Source organism: Pseudochaenichthys georgianus, chromosome 17 (assembly GCF_902827115.2).
Source record: "Pseudochaenichthys georgianus chromosome 17, fPseGeo1.2, whole genome shotgun sequence".
In the NCBI taxonomy this organism is placed as follows: domain Eukaryota; kingdom Metazoa; phylum Chordata; class Actinopteri; order Perciformes; family Channichthyidae; genus Pseudochaenichthys; species Pseudochaenichthys georgianus.
This window is the reverse complement of record NC_047519.1, coordinates 20,853,941-20,877,569: the sequence shown is the minus strand read 5'-3', so window position 1 is coordinate 20,877,569 and position 23,629 is coordinate 20,853,941. Positions and strand designations below refer to the sequence as shown.

Sequence of the window (23,629 nt, the reverse complement as noted above, 5' to 3'; positions counted from 1 at the left end):
TACTTTGGTCTGATGCAGGACACATAACTGATTCAAGATGGGCGAGGTTTTAAGATACATGTAGAATTCCCGGAGGGTGTTCAAACATGGAGTGATGGAGTAACATTTCTCAGTGGTGTGGGACTGTCTGTCCTGCAGGGGGTCCTCCTATCATCGGATAGAATGGATACATTAATTGTTATTTTTCTTTTATAACCATATCCTTTATAATAATGTTGCATGTGCAGTGACATATACATATATAGTCTTATACTACTTTTTATTTTACATAATAATAGGCCTACTTATTTATGAAATATTAATTGGAGTAGGCAACAGATTTAGAAGTTATATGTGGTTGATAAAACAGAATCTTCATGTCAATCTTTAAAAAACCGTTGCGAATGTTCCTACACATTTTTTCTGGTCTTCTATATTTCTGTGATGGACTGATAGCTTTGACTTATTCTAACATTATCCAATTTCCTTATTCTCCTGTTGGCACTCTTGGTTTTCAATCAATGACTGGATCAACCTCTGACATTCTTCAGTAAACCAAAAAGTGGTGCACTGTTGATAAAGCATAAGCTATTGATTCACAAAAAGGACACATCTCATCCATGCAAAAAACATTTAATGCACTTGATATCTAACAAACACTATTCTTTGATAGTGATCAAGTAGACACAACACATCATGTACAAACATACAAGAAAATGTTCATTTTAAGAGGACACTTATTGATCACAGTTTGCCACAAATATTCACGGACTTCAAATATACTTGCAAATTGACATAATGTCAATGTAGAAATACATGTTATTGTTTAAGCTCCTTCAGACCTGTAATAAATTGTAATTGCATTATTAAAGGTAGAGAGGTAGGGCATGGCAAAAATATTGTGATAAAGCCAAAAGTCTTTGTTGGGTTTGGACTGTAACATAACAAAAATGTACTTCATATCCAAACACTGTGCTTTTTTAGTTTCTGCCGATTGAGTTAAAAGATATTCCACTAGAGGGCAACGTCATATTAGTACAGTAAATAGATTTTCTTGAGAAAGTATTGAAATCATCTGGAATTTCCATTCATAGCACCATACAGTAGCACAAACACATTGGCAGAGAATAAGGAAACACTTTAAAATAAGCACTAACAGTATGGTTAAAGTTGAGTCATTGATGAGCCACAACAGTGTCACTGAATCAACAATACATTAATGGTTGCTTATATATCACAAATAGCACTCATGAGCAGCAGGCAGAGATTGTGCAGTTTTCTGGCCAGCTGTTTTCTGTATTCAGACAATATCTTTTTTCAGGCATGTTTCATATGACGAGGTGAGGGAACAGAATTACTGAACTGAAACCTGATTATGCCTGGCTTATTTGACTTTCAGACCAGATAAAGAGTCTCAGGTCAGAGTTTGTTGTTCCGGTGTTGATCTCGGCAGTCTTAGGTTTGTTTGTGTTCTTAGTCTTCAGTGGTGCAGCAGTCACATCAGAGGCTCAGACAGGGGCTCAGACGAGAAAACATCAGGCTCAGTAGGTGGTCCGGTTTGTGTCAGTGCTTCTCTTTTTTTTTCTTTCGCTGCCAGTCATATTGAGTCAGTGTGGGCTGTATTCTGAAGGGAAATCATTTGTTGTGGCACTATTATTTTTGCTCAGATGCAGTTTGTAAACAGCTTTTTGCAAGTGGACAAAGCACCAGTGGATTGTTACCCCAACCAAGGCATTTTATGAACCTAATCCAATGTTTTCTAGGCAATCTTGCTCTTAACAAGCCAACTAAAGTCCATGTAATCAGTCCAACGTTTTGTATCTCCCTTAGAGAAAGTGGCAATATTTATAGTCCCTTGTCTTCCACCTAGAAGGCACAGGATAAATACATAGCTGCGGTAAGAAGGGTTTTGGCACTGAAGATTGAGTATGCGGTGACAGAAGGTTGTTCCTCATGATGAGTCAATCACTCCTGACTGGCTCGTCTCTTCTCCAGCTTCATTTTGAGTTCCTCATTGAAAGCTGTGGAAAAGACAGAAGATATGGCAGGTTTAGGTACTTTTTTTGTACAGTATATCTATTTGTTTTTAGCAGGTCTGCAACGAACATAAATGACCATACATTTCCATATTTGAGTGCTGGAAAACAGCACAATTTCTTCAAATACCTGGCAATTACCTTTCTGCCTAATGAATTCAGCTCTAGCTCTTAGATAACTACATGTAATTGCATGATTAACTGTATTGCTCCTCAGATATTGAATGTGATATTCTTTTGTTTTTAACTGTAAATCAGGATGGACTGCAGCAGGTTGGCTCTTCGTTGTCTACTCACTCTGTGCGAGAGGTGAAGGGGAGAGGATGAGTCTTCTCATTGGGTTGGTGGGCGAGGCCGGCACTGATGAGGTCAGGATACGGCGGTCTGGGGCGGGTGACCTGTTCAGGGGGCTGCTAGGCCAGCGATCTGCACCAGAAGAAAAGCAAGGATGAATACTTCTGTCAGTCTGCGAGTGTCTGCATGTTGTTTTTTGTGACCGAGACAAACCTTGTTTTGGAGGCAGGGCAGGAGCCTTTGGCAGGGGGCTGGAGGGGGCAGTGTGGAGGATCCTTTCTCCATTCTCATCATTGGCAGAAACATATGCTGATGACACAAACAGAATAAAAGGTGGTCAGCCTCTTTAAATACTCGTAATAAAGTGCTAACAAAGACAACAAATGAATCTTGAGAATTTCTTTGTGCTGCATGTTTTCCTCACTGATATTTTCTTCGTAAGGCTCCTCCAGGAGGAAAGGCTGCAGAGTTCCTGCCGTCTTCTCTACCAGAGCGTCGATGACCTCGTGAAGGGTAGCACAGGGAATCTGGAAAAGGGAATCCATTTTATTATACACCTAAAGCTGCTGGTATATGTCAAAGCTGTTTTTATTGAGTCTGAAACATTGCCGATTGCTATCATCTCAAAGCATGTTCTATATTAACTCCTGGCAGTTGCCATTTCCCAAACAATCCTCTTAAAAATTGAGAGAGAAAATTCAGGATAGTAGCTATATTTACTTTTGAAAAATTCACAGTGGTCAGTGATCCAATATGTCGTTTTTGTATTTGTACTAATACAACTAAGCAGATTTTGGCCAGGTATTAGCCATGATATAACTGATCCACATTGTTATTATACAAAAATGTGTTCATGGAGTGATTCACATTACATAAGTCAAGCGTTGGACAGAAGTCCCGTAAAAAAAACAATGAAAATACAATAAAACATTAAAAACTGAATAATAAGGTAAGTAAATAAAAACATGATTAGGACAAAAGAATTTTATTTTAAGAAATTTAAGATTTGAAGTGTATGTGTTTAATACACTCACAGGATTTTCTACATCAATGATGTAACCACCTTGGTCCCTCTGAGTCACACGGTAATGTCTGAACACTGACCTGGGGCAAAAGAGAGAAACACACAAATCTTGTAACATTTGCAGTACATAACTCTGATATTTAAAGCCATGGTGCTCAGATGTTCAGCAGGGGTTTACCCATTGAGGTCCTGGCGAGTCGTGACAGCCAATGAGCACCCGTCTCTTCCTGGACGGAGCAGCATGTTGCCACAGTCTGGGTGTCTCTCTAAAAGGACTTCCGCCTCTGTTCGAGACACCGGTCGGAAACACCTGCATGCCACAAACAAACACAAAAAAAAATGGGCATATAGTCACACATTAAAGCTACTATCCTCTCAAGGAGAACTCACGGTGGGATCTCCCCTACTAAAGGCACGGAGAGGGGTGAGGGAGGAGCGCGTGAGGGAGGAGCGCGTGTGGGGGTGCGGGTTCTCCTCCTGGATCTTTCTTTGTCCACCACCTCCTTCAGCATCTGCAGCTGGCCAGGCAGCAACGTGAGATAGGATGGTACATTCAGCTGTGATTGGAAAGAGGAGAGAATATTTTAAAGATGGCACAAGAGAGAGATAAATTGATGCAGGTGTACAAAAGATGAATAATTACATCTACAACGGAGTAGAGGAAACCTTTCCACAGCTCCCTTGATTCCAAGTTAGGGGCCTGAAAGAGACAATAGCATTGTTACACCTCGTAAAACGTATTTTAATGTCAGTGATTTGGTGTGTTAAATAGTATTACTGTGATTTTGGTCTCTCCGTCCTTCATGCGCAGGATGAGTCTGGCTGCCTCCAGGTTTCTGTCCCGGCTGCAGTCGTCCTTCAGGGACACAAACCCACTGAGGTCCAGCTTCTCCACAAACTGTAACACACATAGAAGCATACATCAGTTTCAACACACTATGATGCACAAACAACAGTGTCCACAGTCTGAAACTCACATGGCTGTCCTTGGCGTTATTGAAGAAATACAAAGAATTCCCGCACAGACAGGTCCACAGCCGCCTGGATGCCTGTCACACAAAGACACAAGCAGAGATGTGAAAAGCTGTTTTTGTGTGTAATGGATATTTCCCTTTTTATCACCCCCCATTTCCTGTCCCAAGAGATGAATAGGAAGTGAGTCACAGCTGCTGTCAATCTGTGGCTATAGATCAGAGCAATACCCTGCACCTGAGCCAGGCTCACATTACATGTCTATATTGCATTAAAATGAGCCTAATGAGAGGGAAGAGCCTAGGGGGAGGGTATCCCATTCTGTATGTATCACTTTATATATCTATAACAACATGCACAAGAGAAACAATTTTACTGTGTACAACTTTCTATTTGAGATAGTAAAAATGAACCTAATGGATCAGGCTGTCAGAATATGGTAAAATAAATCAGCATTACATGGTAGGTGAAATTATAGGAAGACATACCCAGAGAAACAGATGAGTAATTAAGATAACGCCGCTAATCGTTCAAACGATTTCAATGAAATGCAATGTTTTGACAGCAGCCATGTTTACACGATTCATGCGTCTAGATTCGATCATAATTCGCTGCATGTCAGATTGTTGCCAAATCATATTTAGCAGCACAACAAACGCCATGTCAAGAATCCCCACCAGCAGTGCAGTCTCGCCTCGCCCATTCTACACCGGGAGGAAGTTGACAGCTCTCTGTGAATGGGGGATCAGCCGGTGTCATACTGACCACCGCTATCCTCAGCATGCACAGGAAACAACATGGCACTGCGCCGGGCGACCCTACCTTCTCCTTCGGTCCTCGCTTTTCCAGGTATCCTTCGTAGTAGCAGGGCGGGAGCTGCGCCCGGGGTCCCCCTGGCCCGGAGCGCTGCCTGACGGGTGCAGCCGCCATGAGTGTCGCTGGCTGGGCACCGATCGAGGACAAAGGGGCGCTGGGTAATTCGGGGAGTGACACGCCTTCCCCGATGAGATAGAACCGTGGCAATAATCCAACAGCTGGCTACTGTGCCCTGCTGTGTGCGGGGATCATGCAGACGGGTGGAAGTGCAGATTAGAAATGGGATGGTTGGGGGATAAATGTCTAAAGTAGATATGTCTATTGAGTGAAAATGAGCAGTTGAGCATATATGGATGGATAGATTTAAATGTAGGCCTATAAATGAGACAATCCTAATCCTTTCTGCATCAGCCATCATACTTTATTATAAATCATATCAATCTAAAATGTCCAATTCAGTAGAAGGGCTACAGACACACTGGTCGCAAAATTACTTAATATTTATTTGAAGAAGCAAATGAAGATCATCCATTGCCTTTTACATAACAACAAAAATATACAATACATAGAAGATTACATTTAGTACAGAGGTAATCCATACATCCTAAAAAATAATCCAGGATAATCCAATTTTAGTCTCCCCATAGCATCACAGTTACAAAAGTAAGGCATTGAGTAAAACACAGGAGCTGTAATGAAGACACACGCAGAGCAGTTACATTTTTACAAAGTTCCATTACGATTGTGCACATTCAAATAAAGCCTTAAAGTCCAATAATACTTAATTCAGCAATATTGCAAAGACACTTATGGTTATGGATGCAATACAGCCATCATATAGAATGTAGTGTTGCAATAAATGTCAGCTGCAGCGTTCAGACAACTATTTCAGATGTGACAGCAGCAGCACACAAAAATTGATCTTAGTCCTTTGTTCCACAACATTATTCATTGTCAAAATTATACAGGATGCATAATAGCTCCACCTGAACCCCTGACCCTCTACCCCCCCTCTCAAACTCCAGGCTTTTCATTTTGTGTAATGAGGCATGTAAACCCACACCTGAACCACACGGTTACTACCCAGCACAGCCGAAGACCCCGGCCCTATACTTAACAAGAATAACATAGGAGAGATACAAACATAACATTTAAGAGGCACATATTATGATAACAATGAGAAGATTATTCCAGGAGTGGACCAGGAGACTCCAGAGGCACAAAGGGATTGAGTTGGGGCAGATAATGAGAAAGGAGGCAGGGGTAAAGGGGCAGGTGGTGAATAAAGGCCAGTGGGGGAGGAAGGGCATAATCCACTGCTGTGTGCCCTTCCCCGCTGAAAAGACCTGTCTGTTCCGCTCCCGGTCTGAACAGAGATGGGAGAGATGAGTGGGGCATGGGGCGGTCTAACAAGGGGATCATGACAAGAGGAGAAAGTTGGTATTTAAGTGAACAGCACAAACCCTCACAGTCTATAGTCAGTTTATAAAAGACTTAATTGAAACTGAAACCGGTCATTGTGTATAGGCCTTCCTCATTATTACTATATTCTTTACACAACAGTTCGGAGATAGTTATGGAGCATTTTCTGGCAGGTCTAGTGCACAGTTTCAACAGAGGCAGGTCCAAAAATACCCGAAACACAACACATCAGATTAATTTTCATGCTCCAAATTATAGGTTAGAGTAGTAAAGCCAAGTTTACCCCAGCACTTTGGAGAAAACAAATCAAAGACTGAAAATACATCGACAAACAGTTGGATAAAAGCCCACAACACATTGTGAGCGACACTGCCAGCAGTATCAATACAGCCTGAGAAAATTAAGCTGAAGGGCACTTATGGCTTTTGTGTAATGCTGAGTCATGTTACATGGTTGTGAGTTTCACTGGAATGGAAACAAATGTCTTTACAACATGTCAAATCAATTTAAAACCCGATGTTTGCAAATAAAAATCTCGAACATTTAACAAAATTATGCAGCATTGCGCGCATGAGGTTGTTTCAATTTTATTTGCATGTCAAACAGTCTCAACCAACGTGGGCATCAGCTGTAAGAGACAGTGGAGTGCAGTGAGGAACTCTGGATACATTAAATCAATAACAACGTGGCAACAGTTGGTGTTATAAAACTAGGCATATTTATGGTCGCCCTCCAGCTCTTTACAATCGACTACATAACCACTTATTTTGGTCTTGAATATATATGTGTTTGTAAAAATGTCAGTTTCTCTGATCAGCAGGGGGCAAGAATGAAAACATGTGCTATAAAGCAGTCAGTCAATGTTACCGGCTGACTGATATCAGCTATTTTTCAAGTTTTATATATGTTTTCAAGAAACGTTTTCGCCCTCATACAGACATGCCCCCTAAAAAAAGGATCTGGTCAAATATTGTTTTGGTTTGTTTTGTATCTGGCAAAAGATAATAGAGGTTGTGTGACAGCGCCAGTAGCTAAGAATGATCTCTCGGTCCACTAGATGGCAGTAAAGGATAGTCATACACACCAACAGAAGGCAAGCAGTCCTCCTTACTTACAAAACTTAAGCCTGAAGGCAGTGAGAACTGGGAGTGTAGCTAATAGTGTTTGGAAGAATGCATGCGTATACATGTCAGTATAAACAGTACATAAAACAAGAAATGTAGTCTTGTAAATATAAAGTAGGTTAAGAATGAAAGAATAAAGTTGCACGTGTTTGAAACGGCTGCACGTCATTACAGATGTCTTTCTTGTCTCGATCTTTCTTCATCAGTCCCGGTAATGGAGGTGTAGTGTACAAAGTGCACAGGTGCATTGAGAGTGAATGTAAATACTTAAGATATTGTAAAGGCAGTCACCCAATAGTTAAGCTGTCACTAAAAATCCCTCTTTCCTTACTATTACAACTAAATGTTGACATCATCTGACAGAATACAAAAAAAGCTCTATACTCAATAACTCCTAGGTACATATAAGGTCTTTATCTTGAGATGGTTATGCGATTACTACAATAAAGAGAAAATATCGTTTGTTTTTTTGCAAGTTTGAAATCACTACCTCTGCCACTATTCACCCTCTCCGTTCTGTAGTTCTCATCTTGCCTGGCTGTTTTCAGTGTGGCAGAGGCACCACCACTTCCACGTAGTTGTTGGGGAAGAATCCAGATTTGCCGCGAATGGCTCCCTCGAACCAGTTCTCATCGATTTGACTGACCAAGGTGATGATGTCGCCCTCGTGGAAGCCCAGCTCGCCTTCGTTCTCTGGCTCAAAGTCATACAGGGCTTTACAACAAGGCTCAGCTGCACAGAAAGAGAGACAAAGGTGGGGATTAAAGGAAGGAGAAACAACTAATAAGGTCATGTCATTAACTTCCCTTCAATTAGATTAGTATTTCCTGTGTCACCAGTATGTTTTCCAGAATGACTGAGGAATAAAACAAGTTATGAGTTAGTCAGCAGTGAGGTAAAGGAGAATTGTTCTGAACCTTAAGATTGAAATCAATGTCATGACAGCCAAACTAATTTATTCCAAATATAACTTTTATCAAGTCTAAGTCAGAGGCTTAGATTAACCCTGACTATATCTGTATAGTGAGGAATGTAATGATTTTTCTTGAGGTTCAGAAGCTTCATCAGTTATTAGACAGGCATACATACAGATACAATTCAGCCAAACCGTGACTGCAGGTAGAAAAACGATAACATTTTAGATTTAACTGACAACTTTGATTAACTACTGCAATCACTGATCACTTAAAACGCAAGTTGTTTGCTGACAATTATATGCATCTGCAGCCTTGGACAGACAGTTATAATCACACACAACAACCCCTGTTTTGTCCTGGGACCTGACAGACTGGATCCATTAAACACCATTCAGTTATGTTAGTCCGATCCTTGAACATGACGCAGACATGCAGACACCTCTGCGCCACAGAGATGGGCTCCAGTGTGAGTGAGAGTAGTGAAGCTTTCCCTGTAGGTGACACGTTATCTTTTCTCACTCACGCGCTCTGCTCTTGACGGAGGTTCTTTGGAAGGCTGGACCTGGATATTGTGCTGGGGCTGGTTAATGTCGCAGAAGGAAAGACACATCAGTCTTAAGAATGAGATTGACTTGCACACATGCCTTCTTGGGAGTAGGCTAGGGATGCATACCGGTATCCAGTATTACCGAAATACCGGTTACTGGTGGCTACGGTATACCGTACCGAAATCAGATCTGGTTTCGATACTTTTTTTAAAAAATTTAAAATTAATTTGAAAAGTGAGTCTGTGGCCCGTGATGGTGGGTGTTATTAATTAGATTGCATAATCATTTTTCTTCATATTTTATGTATTTTTCATTGTTTGTTCAATACCAGAAAGGTAAAAGTCCCACAAATGAACTGTGATGGGATTTGTTTTCTCTCACCAGTGAAGGGAAATGTTGATTTTAAAGATGAGATTTGTTTGTTTGTGCAATGCCGAGATCTCATGACCTTTATTCTATTATGTATTTGTTCTCTAGTCGAATCTCAGGTTTAACATTAATTATAACGGTGCTATAACGGTCTGTTTGCATTGACAAGATGTGCTATTCACGAGGCACACTTGATGTGTCATATTTTTTATGTATTTTTCATTGTTTGTTCAGTACTAAAAAGGTCCAAGAAGTCCCACAATTGAATTTAATATTCATTTGACATGTTAACTATATCGTAAAGCGCTTCATGGGAGTAATTGTGGGATGATACATTTTCAAAGTATCACGATATGTATCGGTTGAGTATCGATATCGTTCAGTGGTATCGGTATCGTAAAAAAGTCAACGATATGCATCCCTAGAGTAGGCCTTGTGCACATATACACACGCACTCAAGCACACTCTCACAACATATTTAAAAGTGAGTTTACCTGGAGAGTAGGCTGGAGGGGTTGATGCAGCTGGTGTGTATGCTCCGTTAGAGTTCTCCACCTCTCCATAGTCATACACTGGTCTGGGTTTGGGTGCGTATTCGCGCCTTGGACGAGCCTGAGCGTCAGTCACCCTGCACACAATCAGAAAGAAAACACATCACCAATACAGATAGTAAATTAGCAGAATCAAAACAAATCTACTCTATTTATTATTTAGTAAAGATCGTTTTTCATTTCTGTAATAAGGGAAAAGTCAATAATAATTCATCAGTAACATTAACTGCTTATTCATTTTTATTTCACATTAAATGGTCCTGAATCTTCACATGTCACAAGCCAGAGGACACGGCCTCGACATACATAAGGCATGATGTACTGTTCAAATAGTCACGCCACTGACCTTTCTCTCAGCTTGTCAGAAAGCTCCTCGAGGACCTCCGCCGCCTGTTTGTGGTACTGCAGCAGAGACTCCACAAAAGAAGACAGCTGACTCACCTGCTCCACCTACAAGCAGACACAATCTATTGTAGAACAAGGCCTAACACACAAACAGCAGTGGTCCTTAAAAACAGTTCTTACACATTAGCCGTTTCTATTCTCTCATCATTCTATTTGTTTGTCATTACAGCTGTTGTTTATCAGAATTACTTCCCTCTTGTAAATCTCATTATAGAATGTGTTGAAATGGTAAACACTAAGCAAAACCAGTTTGACAAGCTCAAACTTCTGCAAGTGGAAAAGAACAAGACATGTCACCTGACACATACTGTTCTTAAAAAGAGGTAACACATGGTTTGCTAGCTGAGAGGCTGTAGGAATAAAGCATGGAGCCAGAATGTATATTATAGCAGGTACTCAATGGACAAAATACCGAACAGTTTACATTTTACGATTGTTCAGATATTGTGTTTCATAAAGTTATAATAGTGATTCTTAGGGGCAATTGAATCAGAAGGCATATTAAATACAATAAATCTATTATGGATTACTGACACTGGTCATGTTTTCTTTGCCTACTTTACAAACCAGGTTATTGTAGTGTTTGCATCATTTTATAAACAACTCGAGTAGCTTTTAATGTGCTGTCTGCATTGTAACAAAGGTCAGTGTCTGCGTTACTCACATCTGTTTCCAGCAGGTTGTGCATGGAGCCTTCTGCCATCTCTTTGGACTCGTGGAACTTCTCCAGAGCCACCTTGAGCTCTTCATCTGGGATTCTACCTTGACGTTTCTTTTTATAATCATAGTCGAGACGGCGGCCCTCGAGCTTCTTCAGGTGGTGCTGAGGGGCGGAAAGAGTTGGGATTGGGAGGATGAAGTATCACCAAGCAGCAAACTCTGGGGAACAGCCGGGAAGCCAATACGGAAGTGCCACACACTGCAGTTCATACATGGGCCGCTAGGGACTGGCTGCAGAAAGGAGCAATTTCCATCGACCCCCATGTTAAAATGCCCAACTTTACAGCAGAAAAAAACATGTTTCTACCCATGGATGCAATAAATATTATGATCGATATAGTTAGATTCCACCTTCATGATTATGAATCTGTGAGTGAATTGTTTTCTAACACGACCCTTTTATTTATATTAGGTCTTAAAGTTTTTGCATAAATTAGGGCGTGGTCACGTTGATGGACACGTACATGCCTTACTGTCAGCTAACAGCAACTTGTCCACTCTGCTAGGCTACAACCATAGAGGCTACAACGTTAGTTAGTCATAGTACTGTACTTGACCCTTTAGCTTTAGCCGTGTTCGTGGTGATTGTGCCTTTTAGGGAACATTGTTACAAATACCAGACAATTAAAATGTCGTGCTGTGCGCTTGAATGTACCAACAGAACTTCCAAGAAGTCTAAAATGATAATATTATACATGTTAACCCCGTTCGCAGGTGTTTGTGTGCTTGGTAGCTTAGCTTGTTATTTATTAGCCAGCTAAGGACGTAACCCTTTATGCATACATACACATTTTAGTTTATGATTCAGCCTTGGGTAAGACTTTTATAGTCTATGGCTATGACGCCCATAATGCTAAACGGGAGCAAATGTTAATAGGGGACCCAATTATCCCAGTGGTGGCCGCCAGAGCTAACGGAGCCGCAGGGGGCGAGCTCCAGCCGGCATCCCGGAGCTAGCCCACTGCGGCTCCGTTAGGTCCGGGCGGTGGAGTCCGTCTTTTCTAAACGTGTGAATGACAAGCATTAAGAATAACAAAATATAGCTAATTCTCTTGCAGATTGTCTCATTTGGTTATGAATGTAACGTTTATATAGGGGAACTACACTGTTAGCAGTAACTTGGTATGCATGTATTTCATGTTAGCTTAGCTTCTTAGCCTGAGCTAGCTCTGTTTACTTCCAGTTCGGAGGCAGCAGGTCCCGCCTCGGCTCCGCCTCTTTGCCCTTATTTGGAGAAGGCGGGATTAGACTCTGACGTCACAGTCGAGCCGTTAGTGGCCGACTCCGCCTACTAAGGGCTTCACGGCAACTCTGCAGAATCCTATGGGTGACGTCACGGACACTACGTCCATTTATATATACAGTCTATGAGTATCACATGAAGATCCAAGTATTTTCATGTTCAAATTGCATGATTTAAACATGTGAATTTAATTAAACCCTTATGTACCAGGACAGTAAATATGTGTTTGACTATTGCAGACTGCAGAGCTTATTGTTCACTGCCTGGCCTGTACAGGAAGCATACCAAATATTAGACTCTACCTGAATGTCCTTGATATCCTTCTCAGCGACTGCCTGTAGCGGGTCAAGGAAGTTCTGTTTCACATCAATATCCAGAGAGTCTTTGACCTCGGCCATCCTCTTCATTGACTCCCCAATGTCTACTAGAGCTCCACCTGTACGTTCACACACACAGGCATTATTGAGAGAAGCACATAAATAAATAATCATTGGCACTATACTAAACAGATTAATGGTCAAACCCTGAACGAACATACACCATAACATACATATTGTGTCCACCCTATATTTCATCCTCTAACTGCCTCTGTTCTTACCAAAGTTGGTGTCTTCGCCCATGTCCCGTCCATACTTAGTCATGCACTCCCCCAGGAGGCCCTCAGGCTGGGGGTATCCCGGACTCTTGACCTGCCCGCGCATTTTGGACACCGTATTGAGCATGGTAAGCTTAGCTCTTGTTGCGGGGTTGGGCTGGAGGTACTCTGTTGTTTTATTGATGACTTCAATCACAGCTTTGCTGGTAACATCGGATTTCTGGTGGTACAGGATAGTGACAGACAATAATCGATATGCCCAGATGTATGCCCTTATGAATTTGCGACACAACTTTTAGTAAAACAAAAGAAAATATAGTTATTCTACATGTTTCTTAAAGATATATTTTTAAATGTATGTAAGTTACCCTCTCGAGGTCCCTGAAGTCTTCATCCAGTTTGGTTCCCTCTGCACCTCCAACCTTCTCACTCACCAGCTGTGAAAACAGAGATTCAAAAGACATGAATACTTTCCTTATTGTGTACGGTACAAATATTGTTTCATATTTTTTAATACATATTACAATATTGTTAATATATTACCATATTTCACTGCATTTCCTATTGGAATGCCAATTACAGAACATAACATCAATGAGCTGATGAAGGATAAGAACAGATATCTAAATATTTTCTGTCATTTACTGATTTGTTTTAACAATGATGATAAAGTATGAAGGCCATAGTATATTTTTGACAGATATGAACACTAGGGGCCCCTAAGGGTCATAGAGGGGTGCCAAGGTTTTAGGGGATATTGAATAGATCCTTATTTTCCAGGCCTGGTTAACACAGTTCTCAAATTCCAAGCCATACCCATGTTTTCCGTTAACGGAGGAACCTCAACTCCTCTCTACTGGGAGTCTGCATTCCATAAAGAATTCTGCTAAGGGTTTTCACTTGTTGCCCAATCAGGTAAGCACACACATTGCAGTTTCCTACACTACAACCACATCCATAGCTTTTACTAAACACACACCATACATTTATCTTCCTCTCAATTCATATCCTGACTCACACAAGGCACTCTATTTCTCCCTCAGAGCAACAAACCTTAAAATCCAGTGCACTTGACTGGCAGGCAAAACAGAGACAGTGCAGGGCTCGACATTAAGGATGGCCCGATGGCCCCGGGCCATCTAGCATTTAGCTCGGGCAATGAAGCCTCACCTGCTGGTTGCCCGATCGGGCAATCTATTATGCCAGTATCATGCAGCTCACGGATCCAGTAATGAGTGACCCGACAGTAAAACTAAACACATCTATAACTAGTTTAGGTAGTTTGAGAAGTAATTAAAATAGCTACGTGTGATATTCTAATCTGAAGTGTGTGTTTTGTCCGCTCACCGCTGCATGTGATTATGCAGAGCTGCGTGTCGACTCGTCAGCAGCAGCAGCAGCAGCTGATCTCTCTCTCCCGTCAGATTAGACTTCACTCGCGTTTATGTCCATATCGATCAGATCCAGCTAGTTCTAGCTAATGATATGACTACCTGCTTATTAAAAGACACCTAAACAATAAGCATCGCTATGCAACTGGGTGAGGCCACAAAGTATAGCGCAGCATTATGCATTTGTTTACATGCCCACCGGAACCCTGAGGCATTACCAACAGATCAACGCACAATCAACCCATACAGGACATCTCTTTCTCCACATTAAGTGACATTAGAGTTGACTATTCTTGTCTGTCACATAAATGGCGCAACTGAATACTACCCGGACAATGAATCGAATGCTCCACATTTTCGCGGGAATTTCAGTTTGTTACGGATTCTGATGCTGAATACATAATGATCAAATAATTTAAAGTCAGAGTGTATTACAATGTTTCTTAGTCCACCAAAGCAAGGTGAACAACCTGGAAAGAAGAGAAAGACTAAGCTGCAGCCCCCCCCCCCCCGAAAAAAGAGAATCAAAGTCATAGGTATGTGCCCAATAATATTTTCTTCAAAGTAAATATTCAATATTTTTTCTTCAAAAGTAAATATTTTCTTCATAAGTACATATGGGCATAACATGTTTTAATAGATCATTTTTTTATGGTGGTACAGAGACAGGAATATAATTTCACATTTGTTATGATATAAATGATTTTTTATGGTGGTCCAGAGACAGGGATTATAATTTGACATTTTGTATGTGTTTGCAGATGTGCTCATCAAGCACCTGGAGAAAAGATTCCAAGATCTCCAGAAAGGGAGTGTCCCTTCAAAATGTTCCATCTTCAACCCCAGTCAGTGGCCCTCTGACAGACAGAGGGCCATTGAGTCGTTGAATCAGCAAACACAAACAAGAAGAAGTGAAATTAAGAATAAAATTGAAATTGTACAATATAATATTGTGGTGGTTCATCTTATAATTCTAGAGAATGCACCAGACAGCATCTAAGACCTGCAGGTCCCCCAAACCTTTAGTGTGTCATTTCGTCCACGCGCATTTTTCAGGGCCATCTCTATTGAACTCAGGGCCATCTGTAAATTAGCTTAGATGGCCCACAGGGCCATCTCCCAAAATCCTTAATGTCATGCCCTGCAGTGTGTTTTCGCATTTGGTTCAACTTTGTGCAGCTGTCGGCACCATACTGCACACAAGACTATGACCAGATGGATCAATCTATCTCTTCAGTTTATACAATGCACAGGCTTGGTAAAGTTATTTTGTAGGAAACAGTCAGTGGTTCTTAAAAAGCCCAAAGCACTGATTCCCAATTGATTCATGGGCGATAATTCAGCCCCACATGTTCCCAAATGATGAAGTCTAATAAACAGCATTTTAATTGCAATGAATGAATCTCTTGGTCCCAGATGTTAATTTGTGCCATGTAGAAACACACTTTCAGCAACCCATCTGGCTTTATAATTGCCAGCAGAGGATTTTGTCCTCCATGACTAATAAACCTGCCGATCCTGGTCTTACTATGCAATGTAATCTATCTTGAAAAACTTGTGTTTCGATTGTAGTTTTAGGAGAGGGGTTAAACAAATGAAACCCATTTAATAAAAAGCATTTGCGTTTAGTCTCGTCTCTTGTTGACAAAAGCAAAACACAAAAGAAACTAACATCTCTATTCCACTTTATTTTAAACTATTTGTATTTTAAATGTCTGAAGACACTGCTGCTTCTGTAACGAAATCATTTCCAAAATTGGGATCAATAAAGTGTCCATCTATCTATCCATCCATCTATAACATGATGCAGAACATTAGGAAACAGCAGGTGCAAGCACCATGTGTACAATGTCAGCTTTATATGTTTGGTTGGCTATTTAGCTGAAGATTATTTAAAATTATTTATAAAATCCAGTTTTTTTTAATGGTGGTATGACTTTGAGTAACTAAGGCAACTAACTTACAGAATGGATTATACCTGTTATAAGACCCTGTTTATTTGAATGACATCTGTCTAGTTAGCATAATGACTAAAGTTGGTTTCTACTGGAAGCTGGTTTAGGCAGAGTATTCAGATAACTAAGATTCCATTACACACCCATTGAGAAAGGAGGTGTCACCAACCAGTCACATAATGCCAAAGCAAGGACCTGTTGCAAGGCAAGTGTCATCAAAACATAGGCCATCGGTTTTGCAGGCTATGTGTCATTGAGCTTCATGTTTGTAGTGGTGTGTTTATAGTTTAACTGTCTTGAGAGCCAACAGCTATATTTTTTTAACAGGTAGGATGAGTGCAACTTCCATATTTAACGCACAAGGAAACCCAGATCAATTACTACAAGATTATCAGACTACTGTGAACGTCTGTACACATCATGGAGGCAGTCAGACGTTTGGCAAGTCACTCCCATTTTAATACATTTGACTTGCTTCTCTTAGTTTAAAATTGGCCTGGGGCCTCATTTATAACGCCGTGCGTAGGATTCACGTGGGAAGGTTGCTTACGTAGTAGAAATCCAAAAAATAGGTACAGAAATGTTCCAACATTTTCCGACTCACCAAACATTGCGTACCGGCGAGGAAAGTGCGTACAGCACTTCCTACGCCGGTTTCCCTTTATAAATCACAATCGACTCGAAATGCGGTGCAGCTTTTGCGGGCTTCACGTAACGCCCAGATTTACCTATAAATAGTCAAAGAAACGCCCATTCATTCATTCTGACTGACTGCATGAAGAAGATCGCAGGAAATGACGACAGAACAGCTAAAAAATACATCTCACACCGTGCAAGATTTTGGTTATTTTGGGGAGGTTGAGATAAATCATATTGTTTGGTGGATGCCGTTTGAACCAGAGTAGCAGCATGGAGGTCGGATCGTCACCAAAATAAATAAATAAGTGGTCCGAAAAAGGTTAATGACAAAAAAAATACACGTAGCCTTCCTCAGGCAGTGTGTTTGTACCGGGGACAGGAGACACCCCCTTGATGAGAAACTGTAAGAAATGATCGGGGAATCCCTCCGGAGTGGAGTCATGACGGATCTGAATTATGTTTTTGTATTTGGTGGTTTGTGTCCCAGCTGTCGATCAGCTGTGCGCAGCGTCTCCGCTGCAGCCTGTGCATCTCAACCCCCCCCCCCCCCCCCCGCAGCAATCCACCGGTTAAAGGAAATACAACTATGTGTTGTGTTATATTAGCTGTACAATTGACCACATATGGTGTTCTTAGTTTCCGTCTCCTGTGTTTTACGAGCGACTTATCAAGTCTTGGCAGACCCGGTTCTACGGGGGTGCATAAGGGTGCATTGCACCCTCAGTTGAGTCGTTATGCACCCTCATTTGAAAAATGAAAAGTAAAATAAATGAAAAGTGAAAAAAATGAAAAGTGAAAAATAATAAATAATAACAATAATAATAATAGTAGTAATAATAATAATAAGAATATAGTTGAAATAAAATAAATTGTAATTGTGGTTAAATAACATTGTCTGCTGCATTTATTTGGTCAATTTAAACGGTAAGTAACGTTATTATGTCAGGTGCGTTCGTCATCTGCAAGGTGCTTACACAGCAGTCAATGATGGACATCAGAAAATGGTTAAAACAACCAGCCCTTATCGCCAGCAGTAACACTGCATCTACTGCAGGTAATAACAGTTCAGATCATGGGGACATTACGTTACCCGCGGCCACTGTCGTGGACACTAACGCCCGCCTCGCCCATGGAGGCAGAGCAGCCGCAGCTTTCTTCGCTGCCCCAAACACCGCCACCCCTCAGCGGCCCGCAAGTGCCAGAGGACCTCGGCAAAACAGAGCCTGACAGGTATATTTAAAAAAAAAGTGCCCAACTCACCTGTACAGTGGGGTAAGGTGCTCATTTTGCAGCTCATGGTCTCAAAACAGAGATTGGCTGGAATATTCATGTGAAAAAGATGCCATCTTCTGCTATGCATGTAGACATTTCGGTTCAAGTATGTCAGATGCCTTCACCACAACTGGCTACAACAACTGGCGCCATGCTCTTATAGGCTACGTGATAAGGGACTGGGAAGGCATGAATCAAGCAAAGAGCACATAGATCCATAGATCTCTTAATTTTGCTCTCAAAGTGCACCAGATTGATGCTTTGAACTTCAATATTTAAAAGAAAATCTTCCCGGGGGAGCATGCCCCCAGACCCCCCTAGAGGAGGTGAGGACCCTCCTAGAGGAGGTTAGGTCCACTCCAATAGCACTTTACAACTGCACCCTCTCTAATCTCAGATGCACCCTGAGTCATTTTGTTCTGGAACCGGGCCTGAGTCTTGGCAAACGGCATAAAACACGATTAAACGTGATAGTATATAACCATGCTCGTAACCTATAGAAATGCAAAACGGCGTCAGTTTAGACGTAATTCTGTCCTCCTGCTTACCGCATCATTTATGAGAAAACATTTCATAACATTAACACAACATATTCGAGGTGGTTTTAAATAACATTTCCGTATTTATTTATTTCTCCAAGTTATGTTTTTGTGTGCACTGAGGAGTCTCAAACAGGCGTTTGTTAAATCATTTTAAGATTGGCTTTAATCAATGTTTGAAAATGAATTCTTCATATATGACAAATGAGAGGTAACATTTTATTTATGGTATTATTTCCACATATTTCTCTCCATTCTTCCTTCTGCCAACGGTGTTGCAGTTTCTCGTCTCTCCCGTTGTTGTGCTTAGTGCGTACGCATGGGTTAGAGCAGGGATCACCAACTACATTTGTCCAAGGGCCGAAATGTAACCAATAGACAGTCACTATCGCGGGCCAGCGATTTTTATATAGCCCAGAATTTTATAAATAGTATTCAGATTACTTTTGGAATACTTTCTTTTTCCATAACAGATGGGTATGTTTTGGTGCACAGGAGACACTTATTTGACTGTTTTCATGGCTTATCAAGAACTCAAACACAACATCTTGTGCGGCTTTCACACCAGCGCTTTTCAGTTTCTAGCTCCGAGCGGGAGCTTTTCTGGTTCAGCTCCGGTTTCCCTTTTCAGCTCCCGCTCTGTTCACACCGCCCACTGGCGCCCCAGAGCTGCCCCTGCCGTCACCGTTTACATCGCTGATTTGCTCCCCAACGGCACCCATTACGGCGCTCACAACAACAACGTCGGGTCGATGATCGTGTTGCTTTTAATCACACAAAGCCAGAATAAATTGAATAACGACTTCTCCAACCTTATACTTTGCTCCAGAGTGCCGTGGTTCATTGTTTATTAATGTTTTTCTGCAGCATTTACCGACCACCGCTCTAAAGTATTCACTGTCCGACTCACACAAGCAGCTGATGCATATCCCCAGTTCCCCTTAGCCTAAGTGAATGTGTGTCAGTCTGAATTGACACTGTTTGGTATCACAACGCTGTTATGAAAGTTTCTCTGGTATAAAACGGGTGATGTTGGCATAGCAACCAAAGCTAAACTGACTACTTGCGTCCGATAGCTGCAATAATACAAAACAACACGTCTGCCTCTCTCCACAATGATCGATAACAGTGAATGGATAGTCAAAGTAAGGTACAAATAAACAGAATCACACGAAGCCTGGTTAGTGTTGCCCGACTTTATAAAGTGTGTTTATAGGCACTACTGCTTGTAGGCAGGCATAACAGTCGACCCATGGGAGGTGGGTTTAGTTTCCTGCATGCCTCGACGTAACGGAGACGTAAGCGACGTCGCCTCTTAGCTCCAAAGCTCTTGCCTCTGGACCGACAATTTTTTGGAGCTGGAAATGAAGCGGATTCCGGAGCTAAGAGCCGGCGCCGCTGCGGTGTGAACAGGAAAACCCGGCGCTTTTCAGGCTCTTGCTCCGAGCCGGAGCTGAAAAGGCGCTGGTGTAAAAGGGGCAACAGTGTCATTCTGGACAGCTCTCATCTGCACCCCACATAAAAAACATCACCCGGACTGCATTCTTTGTACTGTCTTAAAACCTTTCCTTGGAATATGTTATCAATTGTAAGGTGTCCTTGGGTGCTTTGAAAGGCGCCCCTAAATAGAATGAATTATCATTATTATTTATTATCTGAAACGATGTAATAACTTTTAAAACTTTTTCCAGTCACTTGCCCCATGCATTCAGCAACAGCAGGCTTTGATTTCATCCTGTTATTAAATGTCATCATTTCGACAATAAAGAAATGCTACATAAATGTTATCTTGCACATTTTATCTAACCATCTCCGTTTCTAACTTTCAATATATTTTAAAAGAGATCTCTCTCTCTCATCTGCGTGCGGGGGCGGGGCCTCACAGACACGCTGCATCTCTCTCGCTCACAGACATGCTGCAGCGCTGTGCAGTGTGCACACAGTTCTGCCGGTAATGAATATTAAATGTTGTGAGGAAACTTTTCCACCAATAATTCCAATAAGTATTCCAAAATGTATTCACTTCAGGTTTACGAAAGTAACTGTAATCAGATTACTCGTTTTTCAAATGTAACGCCAGCTGAATACAGTTAGCCTACTTGATTTTTGTATTCTGATTACGTAACGCCGTTACATGTATTCCGTTACAACCCAACCCTGCTTCTAGGCTACTGTCCCGCAGCTCCAGCCTCTCTGTTGGACTCTGTCGCAGGGGGCTACTGCTGTGGTGCGGAGCGCATTAACCAGACTCTTCACAACGAAGGATCACTTCTTCTTCAGGGGAGGGAAGGTTTCGCAGTACGCAGTCTACTGTCCCGCAGCTGCTGCCTCTCTGTTGGACTCCGGTACTGCTGTTGGACTCCGGTACCTTACGGCCCGTCCACACAGCGGCGTGCGCTGACGCTTGCCGGCGGGCGTGTCTGACACTCGACCAACAACCAATCACATGAATCTCCCGCCCCTGACACACAAGCAGCGGTTTGATTGGCTAGAGCTTGTACTGGCATATGATTCGATTGGCTGACGCCTCGCCGAGGCGTCAAAAGTTGAACATTGCTCAACTTTTTCAGCGAGCCACGCCAGCTACGCTCCACGTCGCTTCCCACGATGCATTTCGGCTAAAAGTGACGTCACCCCATTCAAAGTGAATGGGGAAGCGTCAACGCACGCCGCTGTGTGGACGGGCCGTTACTCACGAGACGTTGTAAACAAAGAAATGGGTGGGGGGCGAACGCAGTAACCTCTCCGCCAACGCCACAGTCACCCCGTCGTGCGGGCCAGATGAGAATGTCTGGCGGGCCGGAAGTGGCCCGCGGGCTGCCAGTTGGTGGTCACTGGGTTAGAGTTTGCGTGGAGGACCGCACATTTTCCCGTCAAGTTAGTATTTTATAAATCGCAAACATAGCGTAGAAACTGGCGTACGCCATTTTTTGAGCGTATATCCCTTTATAAATGAGGCCCCTGATATCAGTGTTGACTTTTGCTTTCAGTTTTTCATGTGTGAGCACATGGAAACTGTAAGGTTCATATTGCAAATGAGAAAAAAGTATGGCATTTAGATTATAGCAAATAATCCCTGTGCCTGCATGACTTTATGGATCTGTTTTATGTTAGAGATGAATAATTGACTCTATGTTATGCCTTGTCTTTGATAAATCCGAATAAAAGAAATGTAAAGATAAATAAATATACATGAAAAAAATCTCAATATAAAGGCTTATGTCATGAGATTAAACATGGCTCAAATGTCAGCTCAGTTCTATTGTTGGAAACATAGGGGACACTTAAAGCTGAGTGATGACAGAAACACGTGTTGTGAGATTTGAGCCATAATATCACCACAACAAATTGAGTATTTTGTCATGTGTTTTTGAAAACATGATGTAATCCAAGAGATAGCAAACATGAACATTACTTTGAGGTATTACAATTTAAGTGACAGAGATACTGGTAAACCAACCCAAACTAAATAAAAAACACGATGAATCCACCAACAACCGTAAAAAGTATCTTCCTCAGACCAGAGACTCATCCTTCCAATGCCTGATTTATTTTAGTCGGTCACAGCATTAGCCTGTAGGCATACTTAAACGTTGGATACGGGAGAAAGACTAAAAGTTGGACTAAATGTGGCTTGAAACTCGTTTATCAACTATTAAAGTTGACTAAGTTTACCATGTTTAATGTTATGCAACGCTCTACAAAAGTATTGCTTCATTATCGTTACAATACGTTAGGGCAGAACAACGACAAACTAAGCAAACTACAAAAATGCATTTTTAACGTTAGTATCAGTCAGTGTTAAGGTAACTAGCTAACGTTACGTTACAAACGTCAAAGTCTTATCGCTCTAACGTTATACTGACATACGTTAAGACTAGAGTTAACGTTGACGTAACCTGTGAGCAAAAACACATTTGACAGTTGTTGAAGAGTTTAATAACAATATAACTAGAAGTATACGAGTCCACAAGTTAAACCGTTTTATAAAGGTTACGTATATAAATCCAAAAGCAAATAAATCATATTTAACCAAGTAGGCCCGCCAATTACATAAAAGTAACGACAGTTAGCTATCGTTAGCTTAGCTACCAGTTAATGTTTGTTTTAAACAAAAAAAAAATCGCCCTTTTACCTGGCTTGCTTTGTAAAATTGCTTCTTAAATCCCGCGACGGACATCTTGCACCGTCAGTGTTGTCACCTGGACCTAGCCGGGGAACTAATATTTTCTGTGAGTTTGTACTTTACAGGATCCAGAAAGCAGCCGAGCTACACGTCTTCAAACTTTGCACCGTGGATGTGAAACTTGCTAGGCAACCACAATTTCCTGGCCAAGCTTCATGTGGGAGGATCTGGGGAGGATCCGTCCTGGTGGATAAAATGGGTCAACACACACACATTCTACCGAATTAGTACAAAGTGCGGTCCCACAACAAGAAAAACGATTTAACAAAACAATTAAGTATTCAGACATAGAGATATTTACTAAGAATATGTTATGGTCTATTTAAACACAAGGCATTCAATTAGATAGTGATAAGCTTAATATATACAAAAACATCATTTATAGGGTACTTTATATTGGGAAGTAGCTGTCCCCAACCCTGACATCTAAATTTCAATTTCTTTAAATAACACAGTGGTAAATCCCATAGTTTTGAAATAAATGTGTTTTAAAGTTTGAAAATAAGTGTGTTACTTTAAAGGTCTCTTATTATACTATTGTTAGGCATATATTATAGGTCTCAGATATATAAAAAAACATGTCTGAAGTGTTTTGCTCAAAATACCAAACAGATCACCCATTCTAGCCTCAT

General features: G+C 41.4%; 2 protein-coding genes across 4 annotated transcripts; both read right to left on the bottom strand.

Annotated features, from left to right (window-relative positions):
- Positions 1-596: 596 nt before the first annotated feature.
- stap2a (signal transducing adaptor family member 2a) lies at positions 597-5,235 on the bottom strand. Its single transcript, XM_034103877.1, has 11 exons — positions 5,128-5,235; positions 4,311-4,382; positions 4,112-4,231; positions 3,977-4,033; positions 3,724-3,890; positions 3,512-3,643; positions 3,344-3,413; positions 2,734-2,836; positions 2,523-2,618; positions 2,313-2,441; positions 597-2,000 (listed from the first exon to the last, which is right to left on the bottom strand). Exons 1-11 carry the CDS (start codon positions 5,233-5,235, stop codon positions 1,945-1,947), a joined length of 1,110 nt encoding a protein of 369 aa, XP_033959768.1. The 3' UTR covers positions 597-1,944.
- Positions 5,236-5,603: 368 nt separating this feature from the next.
- Positions 5,604-23,178, bottom strand: LOC117462163 (endophilin-A2-like). Of its 3 annotated transcripts, XR_004553805.2 has the most exons (10): positions 22,947-23,178; positions 13,384-13,452; positions 13,019-13,235; positions 12,723-12,856; positions 11,122-11,280; positions 10,399-10,502; positions 9,996-10,129; positions 9,108-9,164; positions 8,158-8,399; positions 5,604-6,527 (listed from the first exon to the last, which is right to left on the bottom strand). XR_004553805.2 is itself a non-coding variant. In XM_034104250.2 (9 exons), exons 1-9 carry the CDS (start codon positions 22,989-22,991, stop codon positions 8,212-8,214), a joined length of 1,107 nt encoding a protein of 368 aa, XP_033960141.1. In that variant the 5' UTR covers positions 22,992-23,177; the 3' UTR covers positions 5,604-8,211. The 3 variants fall into 3 exon arrangements, 2 of the variants coding, with proteins under 2 accessions (XP_033960141.1, XP_033960142.1); XM_034104250.2 differs by having other exon boundaries at positions 5,604-8,399; positions 22,947-23,177; XM_034104251.2 differs by lacking the exon at positions 9,108-9,164 and having other exon boundaries at positions 5,604-8,399; positions 22,947-23,176.
- Between the last annotated feature and the right edge of the window lie 451 nt (positions 23,179-23,629).